At 45.9% G+C, this 25738-nt stretch overlaps 1 protein-coding gene across 1 annotated transcript in view; it reads right to left on the bottom strand.

The window, feature by feature from the left end:
* Window positions 1-24804, bottom strand: part of LOC100767241 (serotransferrin) — a 48650-nt gene extending 23846 nt beyond the window's left edge. The window contains exons 1-15 of the mRNA XM_035444233.1: window positions 24762-24804; window positions 22517-22689; window positions 19830-19938; window positions 18922-19098; window positions 18116-18206; window positions 17142-17197; window positions 16522-16700; window positions 15397-15574; window positions 13656-13807; window positions 12129-12233; window positions 8433-8613; window positions 6886-7015; window positions 4041-4105; window positions 1840-2024; window positions 43-232 (exon numbers count right to left, since the gene is read on the bottom strand). Of these exons, the coding sequence (XP_035300124.1) occupies window positions 43-232; window positions 1840-2024; window positions 4041-4105; window positions 6886-7015; window positions 8433-8613; window positions 12129-12233; window positions 13656-13807; window positions 15397-15574; window positions 16522-16700; window positions 17142-17197; window positions 18116-18206; window positions 18922-19098; window positions 19830-19938; window positions 22517-22689; window positions 24762-24804 (2014 nt within the window). The remainder of the gene's footprint in view (window positions 1-42; window positions 233-1839; window positions 2025-4040; window positions 4106-6885; window positions 7016-8432; window positions 8614-12128; window positions 12234-13655; window positions 13808-15396; window positions 15575-16521; window positions 16701-17141; window positions 17198-18115; window positions 18207-18921; window positions 19099-19829; window positions 19939-22516; window positions 22690-24761) is intronic.
* Window positions 24805-25738: the final 934 nt, after the last annotated feature.

Genomic DNA, 25738 nt, shown 5'->3' on the forward strand with positions numbered 1-25738 from the left:
GGGCTTTCTTTGCAACTTCTCCACACTGCTCATTCTACTCACGGGAGGTAGAGCATTTTCTCATGTTACCAACAGCTTGGACATAGTCTTCTCCTAAGTATTTTTCATATGTGGTACCAACTGGAACTCTACACAAGGTTTTGGTGTCATCTCTGAACAGAAGGTCCTTGGTGTCAGATGAGAACAAACAGAAATTCTTAGGGCATTCAGGTCCACCACTTCCAAATAAATTCTATCAAAAGAACAAAATAAAACATGTGAACATACATCCCTGAGCAGTGGGCAACACCTGCATTGCAGGAAGCTTAAAGCTCCAAGCCAGCCCTGGAAACAAAGAAAGGTACAGAATATGTCTTGGGAACATTGCAGCTCCCTTGTCTGCCATTTACCCACCCGAACCTGAACCACACATTTCCACAATGCCCCCACAGTCCTCTGTAACATTCTTTGCCTTGTTGTCCTCTGAGACTTCCCACCCCGCTCAACTACCCCCCCCCACCTTTTCTGATCTCTCTTCTATTTCATGACTTAAGTGCCTTGGAGGTGCTTATAGGAGGTGAAAAGAAATATCATGCCCCTTCCAGTATTGTTGCCAAGAAGACATCAGATATGAGCCCTCTCAGAGGAATGGTAAAAAGAAACCACTAGAAGTTCGTGTCTGGATAAATTTTAAATTTGCTTTGGACCAGCCACGTAGCTTCTCCCCACCACTCAAGGTTGTAAATGATGGCGCTAGAAGTCAGTCTAGCATTCCTGTCATGCACGAGGAATACTCTTAAACACTCATTGTTATTATCCTGTGTTCTCTTTTTAATTCTAAACTCTTTATAATCGCTAATAGCATTTTTTAAAAAAATCTACCCAAGAAGCAGAGGTTTAAAACACTGCAAAAAGGTTAACTATTTCACTCTTTAAACATCTATAACCCTGACATGAAACTCTGTTAGCTAGTATAACATTTGAGCCAAATCGAATATCAAACTAGAAACATCACTCCATATTATTACCATGTGCTTTGAAAAGGGCTTTTGAAGACATGCTTTCCTGTTCTGTTTCCTTGTCTTTTAAAACTAATGACAAGTTAGCAGGCAGGAAGCTATACCAGAAGGAAGGGTAATGTTTGTGAGTATGCAAAGGGCCCAGGGGATTGAAGAATTCAAGCAGTCCCCATAAACGTCCCCCCCACCCCCCACAGCCTGACCCTGACAGGGTTGTTCTGAGGGTGAGAGTCTTGTATTTTCCAGACTGTTATGAACATGACACAGCTGGTCTAAGCATGAGAAATAGAAATCACTTCTGGTCCTCAAGACTTGTATGATCATTAGGAAGCTGGGTCAGTCATCTTCATTTTCAGAAAAACATACTTGAGGAAAATAAAGGAATCCCTGAGTCAAGATTAAAGGGGGCTGGAAGGCAGATTCCAGGTCCTGAGGACTCATGGGTCGGGTAGGAACTTGTCTCTGGTGACTAAGAGTTCCACAGAAGCAGAACAAGGTCTGAGGGATCCAGTCCCAGCTAGCATGCTGTGAGCCCCCTGTTAGACACACATTTCCTAAGCCTTTTGTGTGCATTTCTTCACTTTTTTTTTTCATTCGCCATTTCTATTTAATATGTGAAAAAGCTGAGAATGGAAAATTTAAGTCATATACGCCTAAGATGACACAGATAGAAAGCTGCCGAGCTAAGATTTGAACTTGGATATTCTGGTCCAGGATCTGTGAACCCCAAATTATAGTTTTCAGAAAGTGAATGTACACACCAAAGCTTCACTTAGCTCTGAACTCCAAATAACCTGCCCCAGCTAGGAATAGATGGTGGGAGACCCTGGACGGTCCCTACCAGCTGGAAATGAAGCACATTGCTAACACGGTCTGCCTTCTCTTTCCGTGAGACCACAACGTGGTTTGGAGCTTGGGCCAGGTGGCAGCTTTTGTAGTCTTGCACAGGCTTCCTGCTGCCATCAGGGCACAGCAGCTCGAAGTCATCCAGTTTCAGACCCTTAGCCCATGCTTCATTGTTATTTCCTGGGTAGAGAAAAGGGTGAATCAGCCAGATCTGACCATTTTAATTACTGGGGCAGAGTGGGGGTGGGGAGGGAGGTCACTGGCCCACTGGTGTGTGGAGAATCTGTGTCTTCTGGCCCACAGAAGCACAGGTGCAGGCTTATGACAGTGCTGGGAGGAAGGGACGCTCGCTTGGCACTCAGTTCACAAGAGATTACTAGTGGCCTCTCCTTTCTGATCTTACCTCTCAGCCACATGAAAAAGAGCCAATGTTCTATGGGTGTTGTTTAAAAACAAATAAAAAAGACAAAAAAAGAAAAAAACCCTTCACTTTTTAAATTCCAAAGCTAAACAACTTCAAAGCATTTTTTAAAAGGCCAGGCATGGTAGGGCACACCTTAAATCTCAGCTTTTGGGAGGCAGAAAGAAATGGATCTCTGTCAGTCTGGGGCGAGAGCCTGGTCTACAATAGTGAGTTCGAGACCAGCCAGAGCTACAGAGTGAGGCCAGCCTGTCTCAGATAACAATAAAATTCCAAAGCCTTTGTACTTCAGGCTCCAGTGTGGAAAGAATGCGATGCTCTAAGCCAGTTTCCCTATCTCTGCACTGTCTTATCACATCTCCAAACAAAAGAACTGCCCCAGAAGGTGCTTTAAAGTCGGCATCAACATCTTCAGTTTGACTTCATGCTAGTCCTAGGTAAAAATGTCCTGTTTCAGCTGCTTGCCTAATATTTTTGGTAGTCTCTTTGCAATAATCAGTTTAAATCCCTTTGCCCGACCCGAGGCTTTCCATGGTTCCTCCTGACATTTTATTTTGCCAGTTTTCATTTCTCTCCCATAAAGCAGGATTGCAACCTTTCTCAGTTCATTCATTGTTCACTCAACACTCTTTCCGTAACTGCATAAATACCACATGAGACCAAGGTTATCATATTTTTAAATGTGTCTGCTTATAAACTAAAAATCCTCACTTCTGCATCCCCCAAATCCTACTGGTTGCTACGACTCCAATCCTTGAAATCACAACTTGTGTTTCCATCCATGCCTTGTTTGTTTGTTTTTCGAGACAGGGTTTCTCTGTGTGCAGCCTTGGTTGTCCTGGAACTCATTCTGTAGACCAGACTGGCCTCAAACTCACAGAGATCGGCCTGCCTCTGCCTCCTGAGTGCTGGGATTAAAGGCATGCACTGTCACCATACCACTGCCTGGTTTCATCCATACCTCTTACACTTGATTACCTATATAATGGGTCTACATGATGTTACAAGCTTACAGTTTTTCTTAGCATTAGATCTTACCATACAGAAGCTTCTGTAACTCCTTCTCAGCTACTTATATACCTTACAGTTTTTTCTGTACCATTATGTAAATTGAGGTCATTCTTGTAAACAAGTGAACCGTATTCTATGGTGTGGCATAGAATAGTGTTTTTAACCAGCCCTCCATTTATAGATATTTGGAATATTTATAATTTTTTGCCAGTCCTATCACATGTTAATATGCTCATGTAGATGTGGAACAGCTAATTTAACTTAATTTTAATATAACCTAATTGCTCCCACCACCCTAAGTGGTAAAGACTCGCATGAGCACGAGCAAGGCCTTGGGTTAATTCCCAAGTACAGTTATGGTTATATGGAGGGAAAAGGAGGGGTGACTGGCAAGGAATTATAACAATGTTCTCTATTTAGGGTCAGAAACTATGAGAAGAGAAGTCTAAAGGGTTTGTATGTGTGCCAATGGAGTTTGCAATGTCAGCATTCTCTGCATAAAAACAGCAGCTTGGCAATCAGAGGTGCTGAAGGAGACGGTCAGCTCTCCTATATAAACTATGGACAAGAGGCTTTAGACTTTGGAGTCTTTATGAAAAGTAGAGAGTCAGGGCCTAGAAATCAGAGACTTACTCAGAAAAGCCCAAAAGAAATCTAAGGTAACAAAGAACCAAGATCAGTATAACCCTCTGGTGGCAAGAAAGAACCCCAGCAAATCCCAGTGACCCAAATTCTGGAGGGAACAGAAGAGCAAGCACACATACCTTCAGTGTTTTGCAGGATAGTCTGGGCTTTCACAAAGGCTACATCTCCCTTCTCAACCAGACACCTGGAGAGGTCCAGATGTGGGGGAGAAAGAAGACAGGAAGTCAGATTGACACATGTCATTCAGAGGCACCGTATAGATCCAAGTTGGCCGCCTGCCACACCAGCATGTGTTAGGACCCAACTAAGCAACATGCAGAATAAGGGAAACAAAAGGCTCCCAGTTGCCATGCAGTTCCACAAGCTCAGCTTCACATACTACATAATTCTTTTCTTTATTCTCTGTGGATGGGGGAAGGGCATATGTGCACATTCATGTGGGTTACGTGTGCATGTGCATGTGTGTACATACATGCAGAAGCCAGAATCCAACATTGAGCACCTTCCCAGATCCATCTGTTTTGAGACATGGTCTCTCAATGAACCTGCAGCTCCTCAGTTTGGCTAAACTGGCTGACTAGTGAGCTCCAGGTGTCCACCTGTCTTTTCTCCATCCCACACCCACAAGTGCTGAGGTTAAAGACACACACATTCGTGCCTGGCTTTTATGTAGATTTTAGGCATGCAGACTTCGGGCCTCATGTATGTGTGGCAGGCATTTGCCAACTTAGCCGTCTCCCACCCTCTACATGCTAATTTGTAGTACAGCTTCTCAGTAGGTTGTATCCTTTCCCCAACATGAACATGGGGATCAGAGAATCAGTTTTCTGGGGATAACGCCTCATAACTCCCCATTATCTGAAACATGGATAAGAAACTCTATCCCTCCATATTTTTGAAGACCTGAATCCCTGCACAACATTTTTGAGAGACTGTAACTCAATCCTAAATATCAATTTGTGCTATCCTTAATCCATTTTTTAAAAATATTTTTTTAACTTTCAGGGAGCATGCAGGGGGTCTCTGTTTTGAGTCATTTGGTTTTCTTTTTTTCCTTATCACCCCTCTTCTTCTCTCCATCCCTCTCTTTCATCTCTTTCTTTTTTTTTTCCTTTTGAAAAACACAGAAAATATAGCCAAGCCTGATACATATGCCCTTGACTCCCATATACATCTCAGAAGGGTGTTTCAGATGGAGAACAGAGTGTTCTGAACCACCAGACATCTCCCAGAAGTTCCAAGAAAGAAATACCAACAGCGTTAACTCTGTTGTGTATGGTCTTACCATTTTTACTGAAAATGTTGAATTAGCCAGGAGTTGGTGGCGCACGCCTTTAATCCCAGCACTCGGGAGGCAGAGGCAGGCAGATCTCTCTGAGTTCGAGGCCAGCCTGGTCTCCAGAGCGAGTGCCAGGATAGACTCCAAAGATAAACAGAGAAATCCTGTCTCAAAAAACAAACAAAAAAAAAAACCAAAAGAGAGAAAGAAAGAGAGAAAGAAAGAAAGAAAATGTTGAACTAGCGTGTGCTTCAGTAGCTACTTGCTGATCTGGGTGCATCAGATTCTTAAACAGTGGGCCCAGTCCTTTCCCCCTCTTGCTTCAAGGGAAATCACCTGCCTCTTCCTGCAGTTTGACAAAAGTTCTGCGGCTAGTCACTAAAAGGGTGAAGTGACTATTGTGCCCTCCACTGATTGTGCCATGTTTTTTTTTTAAGCTGAGCCTGTCAGTTTGAGGATTGCATGCTATATCTGAGTTTTATAAGACATTTTGGAAAATGAGACCCTTTAAGTATGTTTCTATAAGCAAAGTTTGAGCCTTTTGCCTTGACCTGTAGCTCTCAAACATGCTACCACCAGCAAAAAGGACAAGGAAATGGTCAAAGGTGGTGCATTTTATGTCTCCTAAGTCCTGAGATGCTGCGCCCCATGCATTCTCTTTTGTATAATCAGAAGTGTGTGCGTGGTGTGGTTCATACTTTCTCTCACAAGTTTGGTTCTTAATGGCATGTTGAGTTGTCCTTTGCTTTTCATTTTGTTACTGGGAGGTTCAATTGTAATAGCATTAACCATGGATTCCTGAGCTACCACATCACAGAAGGTCTGAGGCACAAGAGTTGCTAAACCATAATACCTTAGCCAGGTACACAGATGTCCTACAAAAATGATAGACACAGAGTTGGAGAGGTGGCTTGGCAAGTAAGTGGCTCTTACAGATCTGAGCTCTACATACAGATCCCAGCACCCACATCAGGAAGCTCACAACTGCCTGTCACTCTTGATCTGTGGGATCTGATTCCCTCCTCCGGCTCCCACAGGCATCCCACACACAGCAGCACACACACACACACACACACACACACACACACACACACACACACACACACACACACGAACATGTAATTAAAATGCTTATTTCTTAAGTTTAAAAAATGATAGACATTCCATAAAATATTATTGTACAGAGGAATTTAGAAATCATGTTCCTCATTATTCTCTACCTCAAGATGAGTATGGTTCTTGATTATCATGGAAAAGCTTGAGCCAGACTCCTTACTCAGTATTTGGTCAACTATGGAAAGGTACCACTGCTTTGGCACTAGTGACACTTGGGACTTGGTTAATTAGTGCTGACCTGTGCACTGTAAGGGTTTAATCTACTTCTATTTCTTCAATGCTGGAGGCACCCTCACCCCAACATCACCACAATAAGAAGCGTCTCTAGACATTGCCAATGTTCTCTAGGAGGCAAATTGCCCCCAGTTGAAAACTGCTAAGCATCATCCCCTGTCAGTCTCACTGTCTGATAGCTGGCTCTGGCAGGCGGGGCTCTGTGGGGACCAGATTCCCCTTCACATGCCATCTCTACATTTGGTGAGAAAAATCTCTCATCCTAATATGTACAGCACCTAACAGACCAGTCAAGACTAGGACATCACCATACATATTAGGATTGGAAAACTCACCTGAAAGCCCCTGTATAGCCATAATATCCCTCTTTGTTGTTCGGAGCACATTTGTTTGGGCCAATACACAGGTCACAGAGAGTTGAATTCTTCTCATATCCAGGAGCACAGCCTTGACTGAAATATTCATCTGAACCAAAGAGCAAGAGAAAGTCAGTTTTTCTGTGTGTCAGTGCTAACAGTTTACTAACATCTGACAGGGTATTAAATAATTCCCTCTGTAACCTGCCACCCACCAACCCAGAATGGCCAGACTATAGGGCTTTGAAGAAAGCCTATCAAGGTTGGGAAAGGGTTTTGTGAGTCACACACTTCAGGGTGGAGGGGACACCTTGAACATCATGATGGTACCATCTCCAGCTTGATGAATGAAGAAATTGAATTTCTAAGATTGTACCACTGTTTTTGTTGTTGTTGCTGGGTTGTTGTTGTTGTTGTTGTGTTTGTTTGAGCTTCCCCTTTCATCTCAAAGCATAAAAAAGAATAGGGAATTTTCCCTGCATTTTGCCTGCTTTCATGGCTGTGAAAGTCCAGGGGGTTCAGAGGGTCCAGCAGTCAGAGGCCAGGAGCCTGTGCTTTCTGCCCATGGCTCCAGGTGCACTTGTTTCTGAGGAACCAGAACATCTTAGTTCAGAGATGTGTTCTCACTTCCAGTCCCTGCATACACTAGGGCTGCAGGGTTCATAGTCAGGTTTATACTTCTCTCCTTTTCAAGGAGTTGACCAAATATGGAGGCACAAGGGAAGAGGAACTCAGGAAGCCAACATAAAGCAAAGCCATTGTCAGCCTCTGTCTGCTGGGATTCCTACTCAGAAACTTAAGGAGGTAGAAACAAACCACACTCAGGATATTCAGAGGACACATAGTAAACTGAAGAATCCCAGGAGCTGAGCAGGAACTCAATGAGATGACCAACACCTTAAGGGACCCAGGAACCACCCCCTCCCATAATCACATCCTAGAGCCCCCATGGCAGGAATCGCTTAGTGTTTCCGCAATGTCCATTTTGCTTTGTTCCTCAGTAACAAAAATCAAGTTTGGTTTGTGGTAGGTATGTGTAGACAGGTGTATGATGGCACACCTAAGATCTCCACAAAGGGAAATTACATCAAAAATAATTGCTCCATGTCCAGAAGACTCCTTTCAAACACTGATCACAGTTGGTATAAATTTCCATTTTCTCTCATTCTTTGCCTGGGTCATGAATGCCTTGGCAACCATAAGATAGCTTTGAGCATGGAAATGCTCTGATGGGAATTGTGGAGCAGAAAGAAAGAAGGAGCCTTCAAAACCATATTAGCCATGGAATGCTCACATGTGGTCGTCTTCATGGGAGAGAAAAGTAAATGCATATTCACTGAAGCCGTTATGTGTGACTGAGACAAATCTCCCTGACTCCATTCTTCAGCACTTCAGGCCCTCTAGTCTTTTTGATATTTCTTCGAGGTTCACTTTTCTGAAACTGAACTTATATGGACCTGGATCTCACAGCCTTTCTCAGGACCCATTTTCCCTATGTGCCAAGGTCCTTTCCCAGCTCTGCTCACCAAACTTGCAGCTTTTTGTCCTGCTGTACAGTAGGCCCATGGGGATGTTCCAGCCAGCAGTTCTGTCTACTGCAGTATGGCAGGACTTCTTGCCTTTCAGATTGTCCCAGGTGATGTCACGGTCTGATTTCTTCACCACTGCCACAGCATAGTACCCTACAGGAAAGATACCCCAAAACAACTATTAATATCGCTGGGACCTCCCTGAATGTCTGCTTCCAACAGATGCCACTGTCTTCATAAAACAGCAAGGATGTTCTAAATAGCACACTGTGCCATGAAAGGAACTCCACGGCAGCTGACTCTGGTGTAGAAGAATTTCAAAAGCAAAGAACTAAGATCACATGATTATGTACAGTTTTTTAAATGTTTTTATATATCAATTTAAAAATAATATAATGGACTCTGGAGTTACGTCCCAGAACCCATGTAAAAAATCCAGGCATGGTAGTGTGGTGTATGTGGTGTGTGTGTGTGTGTGTGTGTGTGTGTGTGTGGCAAGTGCTTATAATCTCCATAATAGGAAAATGGAGACAGACAGTTTCCTGGAGCTCACTGACAGCCAGCTTTACTTACTAAGGGAACTCCAGGCCAATGAAAGAGCCTGTCTCATAAAACAAAGTGGTTAGCTCCTAAGAAATGCCACTTGAGGTTGGCTTCTGACCTGTATATGTTACATCACAAACATGCACATGTGCCCACAGACACATGGGCACCCATACAATGTGAAAATGAATAGCAAAAGTATTAACACATTATCACTATAGAAGTGGCTGGCATATAATCCTTACCTGTGTGCATAAGGTTAAGGCTCTTGAAGTTAAAAAACCAGTAACTCACTTTCCAAAGTATTAAATCAGAGAAATGGATACCGAAAAGCTAATGTAATTCTGACATTTTATAAATGAACATGTAATGGAGTTAATCAGACCAGAAATCCTCTCATAAGGAGAATATTGTTTTAGATCAGAGTAAATATGCAAACTGGAAACACCAAGATCAAGTTGCTTGTCCTTTTCAATAGCACAAACATGTCTTCTCATAGGGGCTAGGACACTAACCTGTGATTCTGTTTTCTATTTAAATTCATTCAGAATACTCTCTACAACAGAAAACAATCCTTATTAGACATGGAATAGCAATGGCTCTTTCTAGATGTGCTAAAAACTGGGTGGTTGTGTTCAGTTGCAGGGGCGAGGTCAGAACTGTAAACTCATGGTTCTGTGTAATATAACCTAAGGAAACAGTGCTGGGGCTCCGTGTCACTTTGGTGGCAGACTTCCTGCTTGCTCTTGTGCTGTCATTTCAGATCTAATCCATAATCAAAGCCCTTGTCTGCTTAGTCTAGTTCCTGAGCCGAGCCTGGTTGGACAGTCAGAAAATTCCATGCTCCTAGACATCATAATTCTGAAGCTCTCTACTCAGTCCTACAAGGACCACATCAGCAAGGTCCCTTGGCCTGTGCTAACTCTCGTAGAAAACTCTGGAGACTTTGAATAATTCAAAATGGTGGGAAGCAATGGGAAGAGCCTAGATTTGTCTCCAGGATCCTAAACCATTCATAAATTCTGAATCCCTGGATCCTCTCATGAGAGGACAAGACTTATGTTGTAACATGAAATGAGAAGCCCCATGTCTAAGTGATGGCAAGTGTAGGAGCACAGCCATCCTGACCAGTCACAACCCTCTCACAACACTGCATTCTAAAATTAGATCTCTCCATTGACTTATCAACTTGCCCAACCATGTCCCCCAGCAATGAGAATTTACCTCCTAATGGCCAGGATTACCAGTTTCAACTCACCTTTTTCTTGGTCTGTACAGCTACCATCATCTGGAGGAAAGAAAATAAATTATTAAACATTTATGTATAGGTTGGATGACCATGCCCTTCCCATGAAGCCACTAAAAATAAAGAGTGGATAAAACTGCACACATGACTCATTGACAATAAGTTCATCTGGCTGTTGACCTCCAGGATTCATGTGCAAACTGCCTTTCAAGCATCTTGCTCACTATGAACCAAGCCTGCAGTGGGATGGTAACTGAAAGTACCTGTCCAGCAACAAGGCATCAGGGAGAGTAAGAGTTGCTGGACATTTTAAGACTTTCTAGCCGTGTGTTGGTGGCGCACACCTTTAATCCCAGCACTCGGGAGGCAGAGGCAGGTGGATCTCTGAGTTCGAGACCAGCCTGGTCTACAAGAGCAGGACAGCCTCCAAAGCCACAGAGAAACCCTGTCTCGAAAAAAAAAAAAAAGACTTTCTAGACACCCTCATGTCCTCTGCAGTAGGATCCCTTTTATACCAGAAGTCTCATAGCAGGGACTGATGGTACCACCGCTCTCATTCTTTAAGACAACTGTGGAGATTCTAGGTGAGGGAGTCCCAGAGACTGGGGAAGACTGCTGTAGAATATTATCTTAAGATGTGTTACATGGGCTGGAGAGATGGCTCAGAGGTTAAGAACACTGACTGCTCTTCCAGAGGTTCTGAGTTCAATTCCCAGCAACCACATGGTGGCTCACAACCATCCATTATGAGATCTGGTGCCCTCTTCTGGTGTGCAGATATACATGGAAGCAGAATGTTGTATGTGTAATAAATAAATAAAATCTTTTTAAAAAGCTGTGTTACATTTGGTTTTGCTGTGGAACATTTGAAAAGATGTGTTGCATTCTTTTATGTTGTGATATATTATTTATGATTAAAGCTTGCCTGAGAATTCAGAAAGCAAAGTTAGCCACAACCCATAGAAGCCAGGCACACACCTTTAATCCCAGCAGTCAGCAGCTAGGAGGTAGTGGTACACACCTTTAATCCCAGGGCTCAGGACTAAGAGGAAGATGTATCTCTATGAGTTCAAGGCCTCCCAGATCTACACAAGATTGATCCAGGCCTAAGGAGAAACAGCTCACACAAAGATGACCTCAGCACCTCGGATCATATGCTTTTCATCTCAGCATTAGGGAGGTGTATAAATCAGGAGCAAGGTCTCAGTATCAGACATTGATTCTCTAGCCACACTGAATAGAGGCAGCTGTTTGAGACTTGGTGAAGAGCTTGTGGAACAGCCCTTTCAGCCTGAGCTTGAAAGTGAGAGCTAGTGGCTGGCAGCTTTGCTTCCCCGATCTTCAGGTTGAACCCCAATATCTGTCTCTGGGTCTTTAATTTTTTTGTGTGTTACATATTGCATTTGTTTAACTCTGTGAACACCTGATTGGTCTAATAAAGAGCTGAATGGACAGTAGCTCGACAGGAGAAAGGATAGGAGGGGCTGGAAGGCAGAGAGAATAAATAGAAGGAGAAAATTGGGGAGAGGAAGATGAAGATGAAGGAGCAAGAAAGGAAGAGGCCACCAGCCATGCAGCCAGCCACAGAGTAAGAGTGAAAGTAAGATTACAGAAGAAAAGAAAAAAACCCAAAGGCAAAAGGTAGATGGGATAATTTAAGAAAAGCTGGCTAGAAACAAGCCAAGTTAAGGCTGGGAATTCATTAATATTACTAAGACTCCATGTGTGATTCATTTTGGGATGTGGATGGCAGGCCCCCAAAAGAGCAAAAAGTAAAAAATGAACAGCCAACAACAGTGAGCTCAGGCAGGAGGCCCTTCATGGTGGCTGTGAGAGAAACTGGGCCAGGCCGTGGCTCTCCTCTCCCCATGGCCCAGAAAAAAAGGAAGCACAGAGGAAGACACTCTGTAGCACTCACCATACTTCTCTGCCATGACAGGTACTAGACCACACTGGCCTGCAATGTAGGCATATCCTCCATCCAAGCTCATGGCATCAGCTTCTCCATTCTGCAAAGACAGCAAGCCACAGTGAATGAAGAGTTGCTGTTTCCTGCATCACCCACCCTTCTAGGCTGTCTCCTTGAAAATCCTTCCCAACACAAGTTATAAAGCCAGGACAACAGTAGATGTTGGTACTGGACCCCGGAATGATCAGTTAGCCACACCCAGATGTTAGCATACCTTTATATATAGACTCAGGTTTTAAGTTAGCAGGCTATTCACTAATTTGGTTTGATTTTTCTTGCCCTGACTCGGACAAAACAATAAAATGGGATGTATCTAAAATAATGTAATATTTTAAAATATACATAGAAGAGCAAGACTGGTGGCCTGCTTTGCTTTGTGATGGGTAGCTTGGAAAACACACAGTTATTTTTAAGAGTTCAAAAGCAGAGCTGAGAAACTCTAGAAGGTTCGGTTGACAGTGGCAAGAAATCCTAGTATTGTCAACAGATGTTACTTTGTTTCCATATATTTACCGGTTAGTTATCAAATATCCAACTGCAACTACAGCTCAGTTGGTAGAGTGCCAGCATGGCATACCAGAGGCCCAGGGTTCTGTCCTGAGCAACCCTAAGTTTAGGAAGTGGCATAGAGGCAAATAAACCCAACATGCCAGAGGTAGAAGCAGAATGATGCGGGTAGCAGGTTGTTCTCAGCCTCAGTCAGTAACAGACCAACATCAGCCACGTGACACCCTGTCTCCAAATACTACCACCATCAACAGCAGTAACTACAATGGTAACTACAGCAACACCAAGAGATTCAACTCAAAGAATTGCCAAATTGTGGGAGGGGGGCAAGGGTGCTCTGGACCAAGAGAAGGAGGTAGGGGCTTGAAAGCCTGGAGCTTCCTTGCCTTCTCCAAGCGCGCCACGCTGGAAGAAACGAAGTGTATTTTCTAAGACAGAAGCACCAAATCAGGGTTTGAAAGATATAAGAAGGGCTTACAAGATATGACGAGATGGGACGTGCTAAGCAATCTGTATGACATGATCTTAAAAAAGGGGTTTTCTCTGAGTTATATGATGGAAAGGGGTGTTTATTTTCTTCTTTGTTGGGCTCGGGATTTTGAAGATTCTCTATAGGAAAATAAGGAACACCCTTTTGATCAATTAAGTGGATGTGTACTTGCCTGCAAGTTCAAAACCTCCAATCCTTCCACACTCATCAGGGTACATCATGAGCCCAGTGACACTCAGAAGGACATGGCTCAGATTACCCTCCCACTGTGCTAATGTAAAGAGCAAAGGGAACCCACAGGCATTCTTTAGACCCACAAACTCTAAGGCTTGGAACCTCCTGGGGAGCTAGGATTCTAGAAAGGGGGTTTCTATATCACTCTAGCTATGCTTGCTGAGTCTGCCTGACAGGGGGCCAGCAGGTCAGTGTTGGGGACACTGCCCTATGTTGGCAGAAGGGACATACCACAATCTTGTCAATGCAGTCCTCGGTGGTCTCTGCCGATTCACACTCTATCTGCCCTCCACTGTTAACGCTCCATTCATCACACTTGCGTCTCTCGTGGTGACTCAGAGCACACCACTTCACTGCCGCGCTACTGCTGGGGGTTTCTGGGCCTGTAGTTCAAGAAGAAGAACCAGAGGGTCAAGAAAGAGAAGGCCCCAGCTGCTATCTGGGATATGTCAATGATGCTAACTGCTTCATGCAAATGATGAGAGGAACAGATCCAATTCAAGGAACTCACAGTAGTCCTAGGAAGCAAAAACAGTAGACAGTCCAACTTTTGTTAATTTCACTTAGATTGAACTTTTCCTATTTTGTAAGAATTTTTTATTTAATTTTAATTATGTATCTGTATGTGGGTTTGTGCATGTAAGTGCAGTACCCCCCAAGGCCAGGAGGAGGCATCAGATCCTCTGGAGCTGGAGTTACAGGCAGTTGTGAGCTGCTGAAAACAGGCGCTGGGACCCAAACTAGAGTCCTCTCAAAAGCCATACTTGTTTTTAACCATTGAGTCATTTCTCTAGACCCCCAATCTTTTCTTTTGAAAAGCCAACTCTCTAGCCTCAGGACACCCTAACATCTGAACACTTTTCTTTCTTCCTTCTTTTTCAAATAGCAGTTTTAACCAACCAGTTGTTTCTATATTCATTGTTTGTCATAGGTTTCCACATGGGAGAATGTAAACTCTACTAGAGAAGTGAACACCCCCATCTCATTCGCCAGTGCATGCTCCCATTTTATCAGTCATGGCGTCAGGATAATGTAACTCCAGCAAAAAGATAGATAGATAGATAGATAGATAGATAGATAGATAGATAGATAGATGATAGATAATAGATAGATAGATAGATAGATAGATAGATGGTATATAGATGATAGGTGAATGATGGATGGTAGATAGTAAGTAGATAGATGATAGATAGATAGATAGATAGATAGATAGATAGATAGATGTAGACAGACAAACAGATGTGCACATGCCCATCTTTTAGGCTCAGTTCCCAGATCACTCCCTCACAGGGCCTCAGCCCTTGCCCAGGAGGGTCTCTGTTTGACTTTGCTTTTTACTCTTGTAGGACCTTGCTAATTTATTGTTGTTGCCATTTTTCATTTTCTCGCTTCGTAATTAGTTGTTGAGTAGTGTGATCATCTCTCAAACATGTGTCCCCTCCCTGGCCTGAAAGTCCCAGGACAACAGAATCTAAAATGTGCTTTTAAGTCCAGCATCTAGCAGAGTGTGTGACTAGATGTTCCACCAAATGCATAAATTATTAGGCAAGCCTCCATTATCCCAGTGAAACCCAGGGTGAGCTCAACCTCCCGAGACCTGTAACTTTCTTATGCCTGTGTTGACCAGAGTATTAGCAAGGAATGTGCAACCTGTAGAAACTTTGATTTATTTACTTTGTAATCGTCTAATTGGCTTCATAAAGGGCATGGGAATACTGATTCATGCAGAGGAAATGATACCAGGATCAACCCAGGTCATTTAAAATGTGAACAGCCTTTAAAGCCCTTGGTGACCTCCAGACTCTCTCATGGTTGATGCCACCTGGCATCGTTCCAGCCCTGGGCTTACAAGAAGGACAGAAATAGGGACATCAGAAGAGGCCAGCAGTCCCCAGAAAGACTATGGCTGCTTCTTGACCTTGCCAGGTTCCCTACATTCCTTGGGGACACCTGGCTTTTCCTGAGTACTTACATTTTGCTTCCCGGAGGTTCCGAATAGCAGTGACATAGCTATGGCCGAGGTATAGCCTGTAGTCCATTCTTGGGGGGACCCTTAACAGCCCGATAGCAGAGTTCTTAAACAGCAGGTCTTTCTCAATAGGAGAGTCGAACAGTTGGAAGTCTTTTGATTTGCCTTTGCCAAAATGTTCCTGTTTTTTTTTGCGGGGAGAACAGTAAATAGCAACAGGGATCAGGGAGAGTAAGAAGCAGGACTGAAGAGAAGAACAAGGAAAAAGTTCAGAAAACTGATTTTCAAACCACAAGAAACTTGGAGGTACCAGGAAAGAAGGCACTTGAGCTTGCTCTCCATCACCTAGCACCTTCTTTGTCCAATACCTTGTAAGGGCCATCCCATGTTCTCGTGCCCCGTGCTTCTGAGCATGCCTTCCTGAGTGGGTGAGAGCTAGCTGAGAATAAGAAGTGGCTCTAGGGGCTGGAGAGATGGCTCAGCGGTTAAGAGCACTGACTGCTCTTCCAGAGGTCCTGAGTTCAATTCCTAGCAACCACATGGTGGCTCACAACCACCTTGAATGAGATCTGGTGCCCTCTGCTGGCATGCAGGCAGAAGACATAATAACTAAATAAAATATTAAAAAAAAAGAAGAAGAAGTGGGTCTAGTGCAGAGGCTAGCACTCGATGGTTGCCTCTTAAACTCCTGATGGACAGATAAATAGGCCGGACCTGAGGAAACTGTCTTAACTAACCTCTGCCAATGGGAAGTCAGCCCCTCTGCAGTCAGTGTGTGTGTGCATGTGTGTATGTGCGTGTGTGGTGGTGGCGGCGGGTGGGGGGGATGTAGAGATTTCTCTTTCCTTCTGGGTTACAGGAGGGCCTTTTGGTATTTTTCTCTGGGCCTTGAGGGCCTACCTTAGATGGAAATGGTGCCACTGATCAAAAAAATGGTGGATATTGATACCAGAGAAGACACCTCTACTCTACAAGGAGTCCCAGCTGAGGATGCTGGAGAGGCTGGTAACACATGACAGGGGCCCCATTGTGTTCTGAACATGCAAAAGGACTGTTCTAGTATGTCCAGATGTCAAGAAGATCTGAGCACAGAGTTGTAAGCAGGGGAGCGGATGGTGGGTGGGATACCTGGGCCACTTTGAGGATCTCCCAGATCAAGTCCTCTTTGCCATCCACAGTCCGAGCCACAACAGCGTGAGAAGGGATCCGGGCTAGGTAGCACTGCTCAAATTGATCCACTGGCTTTCGGGTACCGTCAAGACAGAGCAGCTCATATTGGTCCCTGTCAGACTTCTGTGACAGGACCTCTAAGGAGGGGAAAGTTCAGGTGAGCCTGTGGCAGGCTGAGTCCCTCCCCACCTTTGTAGTCCTATTATCATAGAAGCATGAGCTGAAGGACCCAGAGGGATCTCTGACGGCCAAGGAACATGCAGGAAGATGAGCCCACACCCGGATGAAGGCTTCTGTGGACCAGTGAAACAACGAATGCCTCCATCCCATGAGTCTGAGCTCAGCAAGACTGCTGACAAGCCAAGGTCAGCCAGAGCAACCTCCAACCCTTGGCTATGGCAAATCTGCCCTAGAGATAGAGCCATGTGTGGTTTGAGTGACAGAAAGAGGCCCATGAGTCTAGTGGAGACCCCAGAAGCACCGGCCTTTGCCATGTAGAAATTCAAGCAATGGTAGAGAAAGCACCTACTGACGGTGAAGGGGAGCAGGGAACCTGCCAGTCTTTGCCCATCACTTACCAAATATGGTTGTATGTTTGACAAAGGCCACATCTCCACCTCCATCTTTCAGACACCTATGGGAAAGAAGCACAGGGACAAGAACTCCGGTGGCCTGCTGGCATCCAGAGCATTGCTGCGGGAGGGGATGAGCTCACACAAGCCAAAGGCCCAGACTGGCAGAAAGAAGGTGAAAGCCTTTTCATGGAAAAAAGGCTTCAAATCCCTAGTACTGAAGGCAATGGTGTTTCTACCCTGGCTGTGTGAACTTCAGGGTCTAAGCACGATGAAAAGAGAGAGCAAGAAACCAGCCACATGACACAAAGTCCCCTCCTAACTAAGAAGCTACATGCAACTGATGCTTGCTTGGAAAAATCAGTTTTCACATTTCAGGGCAAGTCTTCACGCCCCAGTAGCTGGCCAATGCAAGGCAGACTCCATGTTTTGTTTTGCTCTCCCTCCCCCCGCAGTTTGGTTTTTGTTTGTTTTGTTTTGACCTTTGTTGTTGTTGGTGGTGGTGGTGGTGGTATAGGATCTAGGAGGAGTTGGGGGAAGGGAAAGCATACAAAATACATTATATGTAAACAAAATAAACAAAAGCCACATGTTTGTTGGGGTGGTGGCAGGGGAGTGTCCAGTATATTGAGTGTGGTTCACTGCTGTCATAGAGGGTGGAGGCTCTGTTACATCCCCAGGCACTGGAGGTGTGTTAGACCCTTCAGATGCTGCCCAGCTTGATGAGAGGGGACACCAGCCAGATGCAAAAGCTCTGAGGAGAGACAGAGGACTACCCCAACAGGGCTTGACCTTTGACATCAGATGAAAGGGAATATAGACTAGCCTGGCCTTGAGAGTTCCAGGTTGTACCACTGCCTCCTTGGGAGAAGTTTAAGCCCCCTAGATGCCTTCAGGGAGGTGGGGATCTGCTTTGGGTCAGCAAAGAACCTCCATTTGAGGCCTTCAGCACTGGCCACCAGAGTGGCGATCTCACTCACTTGAAGGCGCCTGTATAGCCAAAGTATGGTTGAAGAGAGGAGCAGCCACAGCCTGAACACAGTTGACACAGCTGGGGGAAGGACACCGAATCTGCACAGGGGACACAGCTGCCGGAGAAGAAACTGGCCACAGCTGTTCGATACAAAGAAATGGACAACAAAGCATAAGCACAATGCCATCACCCAGCTTGGGCTTGTGAGGGAATGCAGAGGCACAAAGCCACGAAGCCAGCAAGCACAGTCCTGGCTCTGGCTTGCATGTGCTAAGCAAGGCTTCTAAACAGGTATAGGCTAACCACTGCCTGGCAGTTACCCTCCCAGGTACACCAGCCCGTACTTCCTGCCAGCCAAGGCTTGCCCTAGGCCTTTCTTTGTCCGCCCACTCTGCTCCCAGATCTTTTCAAGAGAGGACACCTCTGGGGGCATAGAACAGACTAGAGAGGTGCAGGACAACCTTATGACCACCAGGTGGCACCAAAAGCACCCTTTAGCAGAATGAATCACATCTCCAGACAGGAAATGCGGGTGGAGGTGGGAGCAGGTCCAGCTGTTTGTGAATATGGAAATCCACTGTGGATCCATCTGCCCTTTTCTTCCCTCCTCAGGACAGCCTCTGCTGGGGCATTGGGAGCTCACAACAACAAACGCGGTTCAGCTGCTACTTCCCACGGGCAGCTGGTGCCTCAGAGATGCCACTTTGTAGATGTTTCTATCTCTCTCCAGCACCTTGGAGTTCAGCCTACCTGACGGACTAATCAGGACTGTGTGACCTCAGCAGAACATCCAGAATAGAGGTGACAGCTTACCCTTCTCAATGGGTTCTCGAGGCTCCGGAAATTCACAGAAAAGTAAGCCGATGGGGACGTTCCACCCTGCAGACCTGCCCAGGCCAGTGTGGCATGACTTCTTGCCTTGGAGCTCTTTCAGGTTGAAGCCTGTGCCCTTCTTCACCACAGCCACAGCCATGTAGGAGGTTTGTGGCTCTGAAAGGGAACAGTGTGAATGGAGGACTTTGGCGTGGTACAGGGAAGCACCAGTCACCAGTGCTTGGCTCTGACTGAGGGAAGAGAGACCCGGGGTAACTTAGGTGGAATTGGCTGGTAAGAAGCCAGATAAACCTCTGTAGGCTTAAAGACTGAAGGTACATTTGTAGCATCGTTCCTGGAAAACACAGGGCCAAGAAGCACCTGAACATCGGTCAAGGATGCTCTGTTCACCCTATTCTTGCCAACCAACCCCAGGCCACCAGGAACATGGAGCTGCAACAACAAAGGCTCACATTCACTGCTCCCCTCAAAGTATTTTATGTCCTCTGGTGACAGGGACAGTCGGAGCAATCTCAGAAGACTTTTTGGACTGTTGGGCTCTCACTGTGTGCCTTAGAGTGGATTCTCCCATGTCCATGGCACCTGAGGCTCCAGGGAGCTTGGACATATCACCAGATCCAACAAAGAACAAACTGGACCCCAGGCTACTCTCTTTCTACATTAAGAATGCCTGACTCAGAAGGTCCAGGGTAGCCTTGAACCTGACCAAAGTCCCCAGATACTTTGATTTGGACCTGAAGGACTAGAATTTCTTCTCATGCCCCATTGGCTCCCCAAAGAGTGCTTTGCTAGTATCTAATACCATATACCTGCCTACGGAATGAGAGTTAATGTGTACCAGGAGACAAAGTCACAACACCCCTCCTGGGTACTTTGGGAGAACTTACTTTCAGGTGTCCCGTAGATCTCTGCTGCCACAGGCTTCAGATTGTTGGGAGTCAGGCCTGCCTCATACACCCACCCGGCATCCAAGGTTATAGCATCTGCTTCACTTCCCTAAGAGAGAACCATCCTCAATGAAGCCCTTGCTTCCAAGGAAGACTCCCTAAGCCAGAACGGATGGGGAGGGACTAGCGGTGCCCCGTGGGTATAGGGCCAGAAAACCCCAAGTCTAGTCAAAACACATCCAACCCTACTGGCTTGGTTTGATTCCATTTCTGTCAAAAGACCACTTTGCTACTGTTCACATTTAATCCTCCCAGAGAAAAGAACAGGGTGTTTTTCTCTTTTCCCTGGTGATATGTCCAGTGCCTGGCCCAAAATACCCTAATGTGGATTTCCTCTCAGCAATTGTAGAGGCGTGGCCTGGCAGGCTTGGTGGGGGGAAGGGTCCCTTTGTATTGAGCACTCAGGGGCCTGTGGGTGGTTCTTATATCTATTTCCATGCTTGACCACACAGAAGGGTCCTTTGTGCAGAGACCCTTATGTTTTAAGTGTTCCTGTCAGCTTCTCTGTGGGTGCTGCTGTGGAGTTGCCTCTGAGGAAGGTGAAAACCTTGAAGGCTCTTGGCTCTCCACTGACTCGGGGCTCATCGGTTTTCTCTACAGTCCTGGGCCCATGAAACAGTGGGAGCTAGCTAACATGCTATGGTCACACACACCTGTTCTCCCAGAATTTGGTAGACACAGCAGGAGGATTCACGGTCAGGGTCATCCTCACACTCTCATTTCCAGTATGATTGTCTACTGGGACACCTGACAGCGCCCCCTCCTGGTTTTTGCTTCATATGAGCAAAAATAGTCATATAAAGGTTAAGCAACTTTGGCATGTCGCATGGCTGCTAAAACATTCAGCTGGGGTTTGGGGCCAAATAGTCTGGTTTATTTCTTAGCATTGTTACTTCAACATTGCTTGTTTACTTTATGCTTTTGTGAATGATCAAACTTTTTTTTTTTTTTTTTTTTTGGTTTTTCGAGACAGGGTTTCTCTGTGTAGCTTTGGAGCCTGTCCTGGCACTCGCTCTGGAGACCAGGCTGGCCTCGAACTCACAGAGATCCGCCTGTCTCTGCCTCCCGAGTGCTGGGATTAAAGGTGTGTGCCACCAATGCCCAGCTATTTTTGTTTGTTTTAAGTCAGTTTATGTATCTATGTTGATTTTGAACTCATGATCCTCCTGCCTCAGCCTATAAAGTACTAGAGATTACTATAAAGAACTATAAAGTACACCCCATGGCCCATTGGACTCTTGTGTTTAAATCAATAAGCCACTTAAGCTATTCTAACTATGTCAACAGCTTCTTTTCTCTTTCCTTAAAGCTTTTTCTTTTAAAAGGTCTAGCAAGGTTTATTCAAAAGTAGAGCACTCCCCTGCAGTGGGGAGGAGTCCCGCAAATCGATGGCCCTTTACTTAAAGTCTTAAAATGAGCCCATCTGCCTTTGATCTGGAACACTGGTTCTCAACCTTCCTAATCCCAGGACCCTTTAATCTCCTCCTGCTGTGGTGACCCCCACCATAGAATTATTGTCTTACTACTTCATAACTATAATTTTGCTACTGTTATGAAATATAATGTAAATATCTGTGTTTTCCAATTCATGGCCCACACATCAGAACTGCCGATCTAGACACTTGAAAACAGAATTCTTACTGATCTATTTTTAAGGCAAAAACTATTGTAATCCAGGCAAACCTGGCCCCTCCTAGCACCTACCTGAGTATAGCAGGTGTATATACCCTGGATCTTTAAAAGTAAGGCTCCACCCACTTCTGCTTCCCTCCTTCTCCTCCCCCACCTCTGAAGGGGCAGGCAGGACTTTTCTGTCGCTCTCTTCCTCTCTCTCCTCCTTCTGTTCTCTCTCTGTCTCTGTGTCTCTTTACCTCTTTTCTCTTTCCTTCCCTTAATTTTTTTACCTCCCCTTCAATAAAACTTTCAATATGAGTCACGTCTACAGGTCTCTGTTTCACACACACACACACACACACACACACACACACACACACACACACACACACACACACCGCCACTTTATTCCTAACAGCTATGACTTCATGGTGTCTGTCATGTTATAGGTAAGTCAAATTTTTAATGACCTTGGTTGCTTTATTGTCATAAAATAGGCTCACACATTACCACTGTGGCCATTTAAAAATGGACACTTAAGTGATTCACGTTGTTGTGAAACCATAACCACCATCTGTCTCCAGAACATCCTCATCTTACCTACCTACCCCCACTGCCCCAGACCCCAGTAATGGTCACACACACACACACACACACACACACACACACACACACACACACACACACTATCTCCTTTGATATATCTCCATCAGGAAGGACAAGGCATCTGTCTTCCTACCTCTATGTGAAAATGGAACCCTAAATATCTAACTGCCAGTTGACACTGCTAGCCTCACCAGGTTAACTCTGAGTGATCAACACAGGTGCCTTCCAGAGCACATTGTTCCTTGCCTTATGGACAGTAAACACAACCTCTTGCATCTCTATTTTTGACAGGATTTGAAGAGCAGCAGAGGTTGACACACATCTGCCTCCTACCTGACCTCCATATCCCATGATGACTAAAGAAAGCAAGCCCTGCAGCCTTGTGCTGTTGAGGCATTGGGACTTACTGAAATGGCCTTGATGCAATCGGCATAGGAGGTTTTCTTCACACAAGCAAGCTGGGGACCATCAGCTGGAAGGAGGGGTTTCATGTGGTCACGGAAACTGATACACTTGGTGTATTCATGCTCTGACACTGCACACCATTTTACGGTCTTGTCAGGGACAGCCAGACACAGTCCTGCAGGAGAGAAGGCAGAGGCATAAGGGACCCGCTTGCTGTGCCGGAGAGAGAAAGCACCGCACCACTTTCCGAAGGGTCTTGATGGCCACCTCCCCTCGGTTGCACCATCATCCCACTCCTGTTGGTGGTCATGGCAGAGCGCAGGCTTCTTCTGCATTCTGATGAGGGGAACTAAGAGTTAGCTCACCCAACAGCCTCTCACTTCCCCACCTAACTCTGGGCTGCTTGGAGGCATGCAGGGATGGCTGAAGATGACAGACAGCCCACTCTTCTCCCACCTCCTTGCCCCGCTGTCATGGCGAAGGTCCACATCAAAATGTGAGCTTCAGTGTGCAAGTGCCATTCTCGGCCACCTTGACACAAGGCTCTGTACTACCACTCTGGGAATCTAGGTAAAGGGATGGCATTTTTTAGAAACGAGAGAGCTGGACTCAGAGTGGTGCGAAATTGTCCAATGTCACCCTGATTGTTAGCAACCTGGACTCTAAGTCTGCTGGCCAGGCCACAGAGCAAGATAACAATTTTCTATGCTTTGCCTCTCTCTGGGTGGCAGTTAGAGAATTCACCCATGATACTTTTCAGTTATCGTCTGCTTAGCAATAACTAGGAACTCCCTTCTATTCAACAAGCTCCTGCCTCTACCAGATCTTCCCTCAATACTTTAACCTTCTTTAGGTCCTCATTTATAGAAACAGATGAAGACAATCGTATGCATCACTATTTGTGTGTATGTGCTTATATAAGTATGTGTGTGTGTGTGTGTGTGTGTGTGTGTGTGTGTGTGTGTGTGTGTGCCCCAAAGGGCAGCATGGGGTGTGTTCTGCCTTATTTTTTTTTTTTTTTGAGTCAGGGTCCCTCTTTGAATCTGAGCCTTGCTAATTGATTCTACTAGATTGGCTGGCCATAAATCCCTGGGACCTTCCTGTATCCAACTTTTCCCATGAGTGCTAGGGCTCTGAATTGAGGTTCCCATGTTTACATGGCAAACATTTCCCCAGTTGAACCATCTCCCCAACTGTGTCACGGTTAAAATCCCTGTGATGGAAAGCTGCCATCCATGAGAATGGGCACTCCTAACTTCATCATATCTGCTCCCTTTTGGGCAACTCAGCAGGGCAGACTTACTGACTCAGCAAGGTCCACAAAGCACAAAGCTGGAGCCGGGTGGGTGAGGCCAATGGTCCTTCAGGATGGGTTAAGGAAGGACAACAGGGAGACTGAGTGCCCCAACTCCTGCCCTTTATTTCTCCCTGGCCAGGGGGGAACCAAATGGCAGACTCTCCCTAAACCACCTCCTTGGCCTCTCCAAACTAGTTCATCTATATTGTAAATTTTGTCCTTTGTCATGTGTCACTGTGCACAGTCACATGAGGTGCCCTGGGCTAACAAGCATGGGAGCCTCTTTCAAGTTAACAGTTTTCAAGGAAGGCAAGTCACTCAAACTAGAAGGTCCCAACAATGTGATAAATGCTAACTACAGTCCATCTAGGGCAGGCTGTGGTTCTACGAGACCCCTCTCCGCCTGAGAGGAATCAGCAGAATGTATGAATGGCACCTGTGACCTCAACCCACACCTGACCCTCCCAGGCAGGTGCTGTCACGGGGGAAAGAAATACAGGCATGATTTGAACTCAAAAATTCTGGCTTCAAATCCCACACTGTAGTCTAAGCCACCAGCGCCAAAGGTGTCCAAGGGGGACATCAGACAATGACAAGATAGCAGGGTAAGATCCCAGAAGTCCTGACTATCACACCAAGCTATTTGGACTACACTGGGGGTGGGGAAGGGCTCCATGTAGCACCCGGGGAAACCGGTTAAAAGTTTTCTAAGGTATCATAGACCATTTCTACAAATCCCTGGACATAGGGAGACAGCCTGGGGAGCACAATAAAAGGTGGAGACTGCATCAGGGTCCCAGACGCCTGAGGATCGAGGCTATTCCTAAGCTACTGAAGAAGGTAAAGCTGCGGTAGGGAGGAAGCAAAAGGCAGGCTCTTGGGGCTTCCAGCCTTTGGCTTGCAGGGAATGCAAAGCCAGCACTCTGCAGTTCTTCCCTGCCCTCACTCACCCAGGGCAGCACAGGCCAGCAGGGCGCCCACCGTGGACCTCATCCTCCCCGTGTGTGTGGCGAGGAGCAGGGAGCACCGACTAACCCGCTTCTGCACCGCCTCTCTGAGACCCGCTCCTCTTTATGCCCGGAGGGGGGTGGCTAGGTGCAATCTTTGACCTCCTGTGTTTGCACAGCCCAATTGCCCAATCGCCCTCATCCACCCCCTTCTTTTCTTGCCCTGATGATCACCTCATTTCCTGAGCTGTGACAGAGAACTGCCTGAGCATGGAATCCGCCACCACCACCACCACAAAGAAGGAAAAAAAAAAAAAAAAAGATGCTGTTTAGAAGAAGGCCTAGAGCAAAATCCACTCTTTGTTATCACTGCTCTCTCGGTGCCAGGAGCCGCATGGCTACAGCCGCTTGGGCGGGAATGACTTGTTCCAGAACCCTGGGTGCCAGAACTGTTTGCCAGCAGCTTCATTAGCCTTCACCAGAGGGAGACTGAGGCTGGAGATGGAAAGGAACTGTCCTGGACTAGAATCTGAGAAGGAACAAAGAGAGGAAAGTTGGGCTCTGGCTGGATAGGCAGTACCAGTGCTCAGTACCAGTGCTCCTCGGCAGGTGATCCTGGGAACACTCCAAGACTGCTCTCTCTCTGTCTCTCTCTCTCTGTCTCTCTGTCTCTGTCTCTCTCTCTCTCCTTCCCTCCCTCCCTCTCTCTCTCTCTCTCTTCCCCCCCACCCCTGCCAGGCAGAGCCTGTGCCCTGCCCCCGAGCTTCTGGTAGGACAGTGCAGACCAGAAGTAGTCACAGGGGTATGAAACTCTCCCCCACTGCTAGGAAGCAGTCAAATTGTGAGAGTCAGAACAAAGGGCCAGTGTCAGCTCAAAGAACAGCCCAGGAGGATGCTTCCTGCCCATCCCTATTCCCCTCTGATTTAAGTAGTTGTAAATGTAAACCCAGATTTCAGAATCATCAAGCGAATTTAGGATT

The sequence above is a fragment of the Cricetulus griseus genome, chromosome 4, assembly GCF_003668045.3.
Source record: "Cricetulus griseus strain 17A/GY chromosome 4, alternate assembly CriGri-PICRH-1.0, whole genome shotgun sequence".
NCBI classification, from domain to species: Eukaryota; Metazoa; Chordata; class Mammalia; order Rodentia; family Cricetidae; genus Cricetulus; species Cricetulus griseus.